Here is a 12,872-nt window from a genome sequence, read left to right on the forward strand (position 1 = left end):
CTAATGAGAGGAGACAAGCTGGAGAGAACAGCTCAGCCAACTCCAGGTCCTGCCCCTTCTGCACTCACCACCCACTCGCTGAGCCTCAGCTGTCACATTTCCTTTTCCCTTTCCTCTGTGCTTTTCTTTTTTTCTTTCCCTCTTTCTCCCCTCCTCCCCTTTCTTCTTGTTCTTCTGCTCCCTCTCCTCTGACAGACGACGCAGGTTTTCTCGTGCATATCTCGGTTCAAGCCATAATGATGGGTGATAATGACAGCACAGATTTGAAAAGTTACAAACTCCCAGAAACAAGAACAAAGAGAGCACAACAAATGTGTGGCGGGGAGGCGCGGAGACGACGTGAACGAGAGCGAGCGGAGGAGAGGGGCAGAAATAATAAGTAACAACGTCTATGAAATCCCAGCCAGCGATTTTGGTAATTCACACATAATAACTTTAATCAGCTTTGTAACCCAATAAAGTCAGATTTTTCAGCGAGAATATTTACTATAGCCATGTATAATTCTTTGCAAAAATGTAACTGTTTTTCTATTGATTAACAATACTGACACTTATGAACAACAGAACTTCCAGTTGAGCACTTCTTTTTTTCAGTGTGAGAAAGCACTGGCTATATACATTCTTGATTTTTAAGTATACACACTCATACAAACTACTGTTGGAGCACACCAGAGGCGGAAAACCACAAGAGCTTTCCTTCTCTAAAGGGGGGAAGTGTCAGAGTCGACAAGGCCTCTCTTACACAATATGTAAACGATAGTATATCCGAGGTAAACCATGTAGGAACTCAAATGGCAAACCGAAGAGCTCTCGATTCGAGTCACGAAGAGGATTATTCACTGGCAAGATCCTAAAAGTCTTCTTCCCTACAGTGCCGTGATGTTGAGCAGAGTCCAGAAAATGATGAACAGTGTTGAAACAGCGAATGGCAGTCGGTCGGTCGGTGAGTCGGTCGGTCGGTGAGTCGGTCGGTCGGCGAGTCGGTCGGGTTGATCAGAGATACAAAAAAGCAAAGCCACAGCCAAACCACACTGCTTGTGCCACTGTTAGAAATTGGAGAAACTGGACGATAATAATAAAATACCATCATTTTGTCACAATTAAAGGCATTTGGAAGTTTTTTGTTTTTTTTCCCCACACATTCGCTCTTCTTCTTCTTCTTCTCTGATGTCGTCTTCTTTTTTTTCCCCCCGATACAGTATAGAAACAGTAGAACAAATCAGAGTAGAGTAGAAACAGGCAGTCTTTGGTGGGGTGAGGGGCCGCTCGTGTGTCTCTGTTACCTGCCCCCCACCTCGCTCAGTGTCATAAAGTGGATGTTGGAGGGGCAGTCAGACAGCTCCGGCTGCTGCTCTATAGGCAGGGAGTAGTAGCCGTCGTAACCCTGAACGCGTCCCCCAGACAGCAGCTGCTGCTTCTCAACCTCGCTCCACGCCCTGCTCCCGGCGTCTCCCGCTTCCACCCTCCTTCTCTCCTTCTCCCAAGCTCCCTCCACTGCCCTCTTCCTCGCCTCCTCCCTCACCCGCGCCCTCTCCTCCTCCTCGCTCCCACCGTACCGCACGCACAGGCACAGAGACCCCTGCTGGAGAGTGATGTCGGCAAAACGCCGAGTCCTGCCGTTCACCGTCGCGCTCATTTGAGACACGCTCACGTTCACGCCGCTCTCCAGGACGCGGCCCCCGACTCCCAGCCCCAGGGCGAGGTCTTCCTCGATCGGCCGCGACTGGAGGAAGTGGTGGGTGTCGCAGCCGTGCACGGTGAAGCTCATCCCAGTGAGGTGGATGGCGCCGTTCAAGATGGCCGCGACTCGGCGGCTGTCCTCGCTGGCCACTCCAATGACCTCCGCGCTCACTCGGCCGTGAGAGACTGCAAAGCGGATGCTGGGGCCGAGGATGGAGGGTCGGGAGCCAAAGGGAGGGGGGTGCGCCGGTCGGTGGCAGGTGGAGCCCACGGGCTCAGAGACCAGAGGTAACCTCTCCAGGGAGATGAAACTCCTCAGCTGGCGCCGCAGCTCGCACTGGATTCCCAAAACCAACTAGAGAAAAACAGACGGAGTCATTTATTTCAGCGTTCTGCATGACGTACAGAAACACACGACCCACACTAGATATTTAGACACGTAGAAAACATGAAGCACTTTGAGAGGCAAACCTCCACCAAGGCACATCACTGTCTGGGCAACTTTTAAAAAAATAGCATCATATTTTATTTGCAGTTTGCGTGGCTGCTTTTAAACCGACTTTAGGAAGTTTGGAAATGCAGTAAAAACAAGTGCAAAGTGCTTTTTATTTTATCTGTTGTGTTGAAAACCATTTTAATATACTTCACATACTTTGGATTATATATATTTTTTATTACATTTTATTGTTCAGTAAATTCCTTTTTAATATTTAGTAATGAAAAAAATTATTTGATCACACATTTATTAAAAAAATAAAATAGAAAATTTAATAAAGGGTTATGGATTGTTGCTGTAATGTACAGGACAAAATTAACAAACTATTCTCAAAAAGTATGACATCATATTCTGGTCAGAGTGAAAACGTATCGTCATTTTACAGAAATTTACAATTTTAAAGAAATGTGCACTGATGTGTCATCACACAGACAACATGTGACAGACGGTGCTATAGGCAGTAGCTTCATACTGGCTAGCTGCCCGAGCACTAGAGTGCCTTTAACACTACTGATAATGTCTATTAGACATCAGCAAAGAAAATCAGATAAGGCTACTCGGATTACACAAACATTATGTAGGAGCAGGTCATGGATACTAAAGTACTAATGTAAATAACTGGACATGAATAAGCTGAACTCATAATATAATATAATATAATATAATTCTAAAAAATGTTTTTTAAAGATGTAACACATTTTGGTGTCAACATGAAAGAAAAGCAGATGTGAAACTTAAAAGTGAGGTGAGTAATGAATTAAATAATTAATTAACATTATATTTAGAATCTACCCATAATCAATATAATTTCCTTACTGTTGCCAATACAACCAAAGCCAATATTTTAGTCACAGTTTTGAAGATAAGACCTTTTATCAAAGTTTGACCTTATCTGATCTTGAAGAAAAGGTCGGTGATATTTAAAATCCCCCCATATTCTAATAGCAGTAGGAAACATAGTTTTATTAAATAGCTAACATAAAAAGCTATAGTTATGCTTGACCTTCAGATCAATCTAGAGGTCAAATATAACTTTACAAGGTACTTTCTATATGTTGAGAATACCCATCACACTATTATTCTTACATTTTTAAGAAAAATTGTTTCTATCTTATAAGTTGACCTTGAAGTCCTCGGTGGATGTAAGAAAAATTTTAATGTGTTAGAGCTACATCCTACGTGTCTCTGACAGGAAGACAAAACGCCCATTTACATCAACCAGTTTAAAACCCACCGATTAACACAACATGCGTGTGTTTGGACTGCAGAAGTAAAGACATCCATAAACAGGAAGAAGGTGGCCCAGCTTTAAACCCGCAAGGTTTGAATACAGCCACCCTGCAGCTTGTTGCTGCAGGGTGGCTGTGGCCTTACCACGCTGTGCACAACGCTATAAAACAGAGACACTGGGACCCTCAAACGCTCGTGCCAATTTACCTTAACGACAATCAGTCTATGAACTAATTAATAAATCAACTAATCATTTCATTACTCGTACTCATTCTGGAGAATATTCTCATAATAATCAACTCAGTGTTGATTTTCATCCATATAGCCGATTAGGAAGAATCACTAAGGTCATAAAAATGTCAGATAATTAGCAGGTAATTTGAGTTTTCATGCTTCTGCAGAGGACTCTCGGTCTGATCTCACATGAAGACCCAAAGTGTTAAACGAATGAGATAAATGACTAATTATGAAAGTGTTAATCACAAGCACTGACATAGGCTATGTCTCACACAAACACACACACATATATATGTGACATATCTTTATGAAAAATATTGTTTCGCAGTCACATTAAAGACCCTAGTATATTTGAAAAAATGTTATACATATAGTTTAAATATACAAAGCATTACCACAGGCACACAGTGTTAGATATGAAAGAATCTAGCAGCGGTGTGATGCTCACCTTGCTGGAGTCCCAGTCCTGCATCTTGGTCGGCGCCTTCATCAGTTCGTATGTTTGTTCCATTCTTCCCACCTCAGGCTTTGGGAAACCGGGGACCACGTTATGAAGTTGAAAGCCAAACAGCTGCAGCCAGCTACCGATGTCTGGACAGGAAGAGAGAAAATTGCACGGGAGAAAGTTTAGAATTTAATGTGTATACTGCAAAGCAAACAGACAGACAGTCACGAGGGCAGGGAAAACAACACCTCGTATGGGAAACCACACAATGCATGAGTGCAGCGCGCGGCAGAGACGGGTCTGCTGGTGTGCGCGCGTGTCCCACAAACACACTCCTTGTGTAACAAACAATCCCGCTGCAGGGAAACGTGACAGGCCAAATGAATGTTCTATTAAGCAGAAGGACAGACGCCCCCGCTGACATCCTGTATTCATCTTCTACTCTCCTATCCCATCTCTTTCCCTCGTTTCAGTTTCTATTTTGTCTCTCGGGGAAACAGTATGTTCTTGACAGGCAGAGGGAAGAAAACAGAACCGGCTGTGTTAAAGAACAATGTGATCAGAGGCATGGCTGTCCTTTCTGTTGCCAGTAAATCCTGTCTGTCACAGCTTCACGTCTCTGACACCCAGCACACCTGTGGTTAGCTATGTGGCCCATTCACTCATTCTTTATGGCAGATGTTTCCCCTGTAGGTGCGCGTGTAGGAGTAGGTGTCACTGACTGATCTATCTTTCTGTATCACTTAGTTTCTGTCAGTCAGTCAGTGATTTGCTTTTGACTTGGCAGCAGTGTGTGTGAGTGTGTCTGCGCATGTGTGACGCTCACCTGTTGTAAACTGCGTCACCTCCTCCACCCTCCCGACCGGGCAGTTGTTTTTGAACGCGTACAGGTTAAAAGGCTTCGGCTCCTTGCTCAGCTCCCCCCACAGTTCGTGATTCGGTGAAGTCCATCGGCCCGCTAGCGTGTCATAGTCCCGCCTTCCCAGGTGGACGAGTCTCGTGAAAGGATCGTACAAGCCTCCGTGGAAGCCGATGACAAGCTGGAAGTCTGGGTTGGTGTCCTGATAAACCTCTCCGTAGGGGGTGTAGAGAATCTCTTTGACGAGCCGCCCCTTGCTAGAGAAAACTGCCCTTGGGCTCCTCACGCTGTCGCAGGCTACATAGTACTCCTCTCCGCTGCTCAGCTCCATGGCGATAAGGTGACCCTGGAGGTCATAGTACAGCGACGTGATCAGATTGCTGCTGTGGTTGTACAAGTGGCTGACCCTGGTAGGGTGTGACAGATCGGCATAAAAGAACTGCAGCTGCTCGCCCTGGCTGCTCTTGGTGGCCACGCGGCGGCCCAGTCCGTCGTAGCGGTACCACACGGTGCGCTCGGTCACGCGGTTGAAGACGCGGGTCAGCAGGCCGTTGGAATTGTAGTCGAACAGGTCGTTTGCTCGCTGGCGGAGGAAGCCGTCGTCGTCCACGCTGTACTGCAGCTCGCCGAGATGCGTGATGCGGTCCCTCTGGTCGTAGCGCAGCGGCGTGAGCCTGAAAACAAACATCAGACCCTGAGTGATATTTACCGCATGCTGTACACAATTACAACTGTGCATCAGTTTTGTTGGCAACTGCTCAAAAAATCATGTTAGTATGCAACAAATGTAACCACAATGTAACCGGGATTCTGGTGCCAAATCTGTGCAAAAGTTTGTCTCAGCCGTTTAATAGTTCACCCGGTCTGTCTGCGCTCAGTCTCATCTGTCGTTCAGGTTCTGTTCTGTGGCCTTTCTGCAAACTCATGAGCAAATGTGAAAAACTGGAGGCAGCGGGGAAGCACCAGCAAGATCTCAGTGCATAACAAAGAAGGTGTTAATGACAACAGATATCCCCGATTAGACAGCGTAACAAAGGTGACATAACAAAGGTTACAGTTGATGGGTTGAAAAACAGTTTCCAGTTCCATAACTATCGTTTAATGTAAACAAAAAATTGCCTGTAAGTCTCTCATTGACTCGGTTCTCACCTACAGACATCACATCCTCGAACACCTTTCCTTCAGCGTAAAACAAATCAAAACTGTTATGAGTCATTAAACGGTTAAACAACATCACCGTCACTGTCGACTGTGATAGATCTCCACACCAAGGCAGTTAAATGTAAAGTCAGCACTATCATGCATGCCTCTCACACCCACTCATTCCAACTCCTCCTATCAAACCACTGCTAGAATGTCCCTGCAGCCAGAGCCAATACTGTCAATACGGCTATATGACAATTATTTACACGTGTGTGCTTATAAATAAACAGTGTCTTATTTTGCTATTTTATTGGTTTCCTCTGAGAGCCATGCTTAAGATATTTATCCACTGCTTTGCAATGGATAATAAAGATTTCTGAGCTGATCTGAATTATCGATTTATTAATAACAAACAGGCAATTTCTTTTATATTCAATGCTTTCTGTACAGTATATGGGTTTGTGTGCTAACATACCTTGCACTGGTTCCGTGGCTAAGTAGATTAATGTTCCCATTGAGGTCGTAACTATAACGCCACTGAGGCCGCTCGTTGACTGAGGCGCTTTGCAGCTGGCTGTCTGCATCATACTCGTAAGTGTAACGGGTCACATTGCTGTCCACGCCCACTCTGATGTCGCAGGTGGTTGTACGTCCGGACGAGTCATACTGAATGGTCATCCAGTAGGCGATGGACTTGAGGATTTCATATTGAACCTCCACCACCTGGCCGTAGGAGTTGAATACCTTGGTGTGCTTCATCAGATGGGTGGTGATCACCTAGACAAACACATATTGACTCCATAAGAGTCCATGAAAGTGTCACACCAAACTCATGGGCTAAAAGGTTGCTTGTTTACACATGCAGCACGCTCTGGAAACAAAATTGTAACAAATTGCACAAGTTTGATTATTTCACTCTCTTTTGGGTCTGTTTGGATGTTCACAGACACCCATGTGAAATATCGGACTGTTTAGTTACTAAATGCTACATTCATGAGCCTGCCAGTGTTGTCAAGGCTAGATTTGATAGACAAGTAAAACCAGCTGACTGACCGGAAACGAAGTCGACTAAAACGCAGGCCAAAACAATGAGCTGAAAGACGCTGAAACGCGCCACTGAGCTGAGCTGCAGAGTCAGATTGTATATTCCACAGTCACGTGATTATTTTTTAAAAGCAGAAACAGCTGATTGGTGCAGCTTTAAAACGTCCACATTTCCACTACCGAGTAAGATAACTGGTGTGACTTCCTACCTGGTTGAGGTCGTAGAAGATGACGCTGAACTTGCCAAACTGCTCGACCCGCCCCGACACATCAACATAGCGGTACAGGTCAATGGGCAGAGGGGTCTCATTGATGACGGCCTGCATGCTAGTGACTCGAAAGTTGTTGTAGCTGTAGTCAAATCTGGCGTTGACCAAGCCTTCTTCGCTGAAGCGGAAAATCTGCCGACTTGTCAGGGGACCTACGCAGAGGAACCGGAGCAGATTTACATTAGAACCCCCTTAACAGCGTTTACAGAAATATACAGGGACATGAAGTGTACACACAGCACACATATAGCCCTTACAAGTGGATGTCACACCGCCCGCATAACCCTGCCTAATTAATTCAAATCAAGGCCTAATTCGCTGTCATTAACAGAGACACACACTGCGCAATCCATTCCATCTTAACTATCCCCACACCTCTATGGTATTTCCTGTGGTGACCTTTAATATGGAGAGATAATGAAATCTAAAGACAATAGCCATGATGGGCCAATGTGCTGCTTAATGTCAGAGCATCAACTTTAACAACACCATTCATCACATCTGCTCCGAGCTTCTGCAGCCAAGCCTCTGTTTGGAAAAAAAGGGCCTGCTAATGAAACACCATTACGCTGCTATTTGAGATGACTCTGATTGCAGTTAAAATGACTAAGTGCCTAGCTTTGGAGACTGTAGAGAGCTGGATCAGTGTTACATCTTTCTATTTTTATTTTCTGTGGAATGTTGATTCTAAACCTTCGCTAATGGGAAAATGGCAGCAGTACTGAGAGCGAGGTGGAGGCTTTTCTGCAGCCCTGGGGAACTTGCAGTCTGTTCATCTCGCTCTTCTAGCTGTCATTTCCCCCCAGCTGTCATCATTCCCCCTTCTCCCTTTCTGTTCCTTTTGCCTTCCCTCGCCCACCACTCTATATCCCCATCTTTCTTTTTCCGGTGCCACACTTTTCCTTGTCTCCTCTCAAGGGACAATTACCACTATCTCTCCTCTCTCCAAGGCTCCGTTTGTTCTGCTGAAATGAGATCAGTTAAAGGAAGGTGAGAGTCTATTCACAGTGAGGGCAAAGCGATAAACACACACACACACACACACTCACACACAGCTGCGCCGCGCAGATTAGTGACAACTGATGGTGGCGAGCCAATCACAAAGCTATGGGAAGTGAACCGGCAGCAGAGATGAGAGCACTTTCCATGACCCTGGACCGACTATGGAACTTAAGGGGACTGCTCAACTGTATTAACAATGGCTGTATCCTAACATGCCATATCTGCAGCGATGGCGTGCCATCAGCGATGGCGTGCCATCATCGATAGCGCCGCCTTTTAGAAAACGTCTTGTCTCACTCATTTTCTCCTTCAGCACTGAAAGTATTGTTTAGTTGTATTAAGTTCAGTTATGGTTTTTTGATTTCCTGCCTCCTCTATGAGAGCGAATATAAACCCAGCAAAGTGCTACTTTTAGTGTTCAGGCATGCAACAACAAATGCAGTATGTCCACACCTAGCTCACCGCATATAATTTTGCATTCAAACATTCATTTGTTTGCTTTGATCAGGAAGCCTTTTTGCGGAGGTGGGGAAGAGACGACGTGGGTAAGAGCCCGGGGGGTGGTCTTGAATTTACAGCTGTGGTAGACCACAGTCTATTCCACTTGAACATGCCTTGGCCTACTGAAACTTCTAACTGTGGCTGCATCAGTCACAGATGAAATAGCACGACGTCTGACTCAAAGCCAGACTACTGAATTTGACATCACTCCTCAAATCTGGCACGCCGTGCACAATCACTTATATAGACTTTAAAATTTTGCTCACAGGATTGATTTATGATCCTTTTGCACGTTGTGAATATCTAAAATGTGTTTCTGTTGGCTGCTTTGAGCACATGTACGTACCTGTCTGCCTGTATCGTATGGAGCTTATGAAGCCATTGTGGGTGAGATGAATGGTCTTGACTGTTCCAGAGGCCTCGTCATAAGTGAAGGTCACCAGGGTGGAGTCATAAACCACCTCCGAGAGGCGAGCCGCAGCTGTATACCTGACGGGGGAAAGAAACACATTGTTGAATAGATGATCGATAAGTAAGTTATGTTAAAATAAAAGTACCTTCTTTTTAAAGCACACTGCATTTAATCTTCAATGTAAGTAAACATGCTATGCCACATTAATAATACACGGATCCCTTTGGGTCCCTAAGTTGCACCATCCTTCAACATTTCATCAGAAGCAGACCAGCTGCTGCGGCACTTACAGCCTTTCAAATCTTGAAAATGGGACCATTTATTACAGTATCCTCATCCAGGCAACGAGTATTAAAAATGTTAAATGCCAGAACGCTGCCTGAATCAGTCCTCCGACTTTCATCAAAATCAGATCAGTTTGTCTGACAAAGTGCGACGATAAAAAAAGGTGTGACCTTTAATCGGTCCAATCGGTGTGATTTTGCAAGGATGGATGGATGTGTGCCGTGCATTCAAGTGTCTGCTTTAGTTGGCGTAATTGGGCTTTTAAATTTTAAGATTGCGCTTTAATTATATCACCTTCATCAAGACGATCAGTGTTATGTCTTTGTACGGAGCTAAAACAGCGATGTGCCACACCTGTAGATGACTCTGCGCCCAGTTCCCAAGTACTGAGTCCTCATCAGGCGCCCGTCCAGGGTGTAGTCCTGGATGAAGGAGGCTTGGCTGTCGGGCGGGGCGTATATGTTCCTGTAGTAGCCGATGGACAGCAGCGACTGCAGGGTGTGCTTCACCATGCTGGGCATGGTCACTGCGACCAGACGATCTGTTTGATCGTATTCAAAGACGTAGCGCCGCTGGCTGTGCAGGAGCAGCATGATGGACTGTAAGAACACACAGAGATATTCACAGACAGTTCCAACACACTGCAGCTCTGTGGTTTCACGGCTTTCTCGTTTTCTGTCTTTTGCACTCTCTCTTTTTTTAAATTCCAATGTCACTGGGTTAAAACTTTCTCCTCAATAAATAAAAAAATCGGCTCTTCAAAAGCAACCTTGGTTTTAGTTTGAGACCGCTTCAGTTATTCACTGAAAGCTATTTAATTATCAGACGTACGTGTCGAAAAAACAAAACGAGAAAAAAGAAAAACCATAATTGGTTTTCAGACAGCAGCGTTTTTGTTTACCGCTGCTCCCCCCCCCCTTAAAAATCTGCGTAGCTATTCACACAGTTTCAGCTGCACTAAAACAATGTTCTCTTTAATGTCTTTATTCAACTGTAAGGTATGATATTAATGTGTTAATAATACATGAAGGTGGTATTAATTTCTAGATGGTTCTGTAATATAAGCTCATTTTCACTCTAATTTTGTCTTAGACCAAAATCCTTGACACTAAATATATTTCAGACTGAATATCATGTCATTAAATATTTCAATTAATTTCAAGAGCGGAAATTATACCTTCTGGTAGCTCTCAGCTTAGTCACACACACTGTTTGAGTTTCTTTGACTAGAAAAATTCCTTATAGCGAATATAACTTCTAAACATCTGCCAGAGGACGACGAGTGTTTACTGCAAAGACTTTACTGCTGTTTTCTTTTGAGAAAATCTATTTGCCGAACCTTGAAACATGCTGGAGTTATGCAATCGATCAGAAAGAACACACCGTCTGCCTTTACATCTCTCGACTGTGCGCGCTGTTGCAGTCGTGAAGACAAGGCCAAGTTTAAAAGGTCTGCCCAACCATTAAACTTATGGCAGATCTAATATTCGCTCTGCAAACTGATGTTCATAACCTAAATGGAAAGCCCCTCAAACTGAGGGAAACGCATTAAAAAGATGCTTGGTAATATAGCACCTGTTACTGATTTTAATATGCTTTCACTTCTTTACTTTCGTTTCCCACAACTGAGGCGCTTTTTTTTGGTTTGCCTTTAATCTCAGCGCCGGTTTCGGAGAGCTGCACCAAGAAGGAAACGTAAGTGGAGAAGATGTGTTAGATTTCTGCAAGCAGCAAAGGCAAGAAGAAAACGGCGACAGGAGCCCTGAAAACAAATCTCAGCAGGACCTCATCACAAGCTGTCTGTCACTTTCGCTTCAAACTTTCTACTCACTCTGTCTGCGTACGTGTAGCTCCAGATCTTGCCGTTGACCCAGGCTCTGGACGTCACCCTGTCGCTCTCGTACTCCAGCTGCTCGGACCATTCTCCGCGGTGGATGGCTGAAAGCAGTCCTCCACCTGAATAACTGATGTTTACTTCAGTGTATTTGCTGCTGGGTGACCACACGACAGGCCGGCCCAACTGGTCATACTGAATGTGGAGGGTGAACTTCCTGTGGTCATCGTATATCTTCCCAACTCTGGTGCTTTGATCAAAGTCTATGGACAGCAGGTTCCTGTTATGTGCCTGGAAAGCAAAGCAGTAAAATGTCAGCTAGTGACAAGAACACAAACAGAAGCTTTTTTTTAACAGCATTAAAATCATCATAAATGGTGATTGAAGCCGCAGACATGCAAATATATGAATGAAGTGGCATGTCTGAGAGCAGCAAAGATTTCATTAGTTCAGATGAATTAATTGTGACATTTCCAGCAAACCCTGGTCTGCATTTATAAACAATAACTGCCTGGCGAACAAGTGAGAGAACTGTTTCCCGGGGAATGCTAATTAATTGCTGCACGTAACATAAATGCCCTTTTCTCAGGAAATCTCCTGTTTGTGCTTTCATCGCCACTGCAGAGGTGTTGCAGCCTGTGCGTGTGGAAAGTACAGCTAACAGGTTACGAGTCATTTGACCTATTATCACCTCCGCTGACATCATCAATCGCTCAAAATCTACCGGATTGCACAACTCTTAGCACTTAAAAGTGACACTTTTTGTCCCCCTGGTTAATGTCAAATTGCACAGCTTAACCCCGCGTACTCCTAAAATGTTGCCGGGCTGCTTATTTGATCCATTCATATGGAATTCTGGGATATTCGGCTAGTTGCGTGCATCCTCTTGTTAATTCCCAATGCCTTTGTGCAGCACTGATGCCGCAGGATTGTGTTTTATATATTATCACAGTTGGCGTAATAACAGGCTGATGATTTAGTGTTTTACCCTGAGCCTGCGTTCGTAAGTGCTGTAGTTAGTCTTGCTCTGCTCCTTCCTCTGCCTCCACTCTATCAGGCTCGGGGCGTGGTCTCCAGGCAAGCTGATGTTGCAGCGGCTGGCCGTGGGACTGACTCCACCCCCGACGCCCCCCGGGAGGAGGGGCTCGGTGCTTAGCGACAGCTCCATCCCGCTGGCCAGCGTCACCAGAAATGACCCGTCGGCGCTGACTCTGTACGAGCTCTGAGAGTGATCTGGAGTGGGAAAGTGCGAGCGTAAGTGTGAATTGTGGGGATGTGGAAGGGGGGGAGGGTGGGTGTCGAGGGTCGACCGTTTGTCGTGGGTGGGTCAGACACACACACAAAAAAAACCACAAGTGCACAGAGATGCAAATATGCAACAACAGATGAGAAAAAAGAAGTGTGAAGAAAACATCAGTCATTGTGTGTCAAAAAG

General features: G+C 45.1%; 1 protein-coding gene across 2 annotated transcripts in view; it reads right to left on the reverse strand.

Annotated features, from left to right (window-relative positions):
* Window positions 1–1,186: 1,186 nt before the first annotated feature.
* Window positions 1,187–12,872, reverse strand: part of tenm1 (teneurin transmembrane protein 1) — a 191,096-nt gene continuing 179,410 nt past the window's right edge. For both annotated transcript variants that reach the window (XM_040015589.1, XM_040015590.1), the window contains exons 30-38: window positions 12,426–12,670; window positions 11,435–11,728; window positions 9,958–10,202; window positions 9,253–9,395; window positions 7,344–7,555; window positions 6,566–6,867; window positions 4,915–5,621; window positions 4,092–4,234; window positions 1,187–2,035 (exon numbers count right to left, since the gene is read on the reverse strand). In XM_040015589.1, the coding sequence (XP_039871523.1) occupies window positions 1,280–2,035; window positions 4,092–4,234; window positions 4,915–5,621; window positions 6,566–6,867; window positions 7,344–7,555; window positions 9,253–9,395; window positions 9,958–10,202; window positions 11,435–11,728; window positions 12,426–12,670 (3,047 nt within the window). In that variant the 3' untranslated portion in view covers window positions 1,187–1,279. The remainder of the gene's footprint in view (window positions 2,036–4,091; window positions 4,235–4,914; window positions 5,622–6,565; window positions 6,868–7,343; window positions 7,556–9,252; window positions 9,396–9,957; window positions 10,203–11,434; window positions 11,729–12,425; window positions 12,671–12,872) is intronic.

Source organism: Simochromis diagramma, unplaced genomic scaffold (genome assembly GCF_900408965.1).
Source record: "Simochromis diagramma unplaced genomic scaffold, fSimDia1.1 OVJJ01000685.1, whole genome shotgun sequence".
NCBI classification, from domain to species: Eukaryota; Metazoa; Chordata; class Actinopteri; order Cichliformes; family Cichlidae; genus Simochromis; species Simochromis diagramma.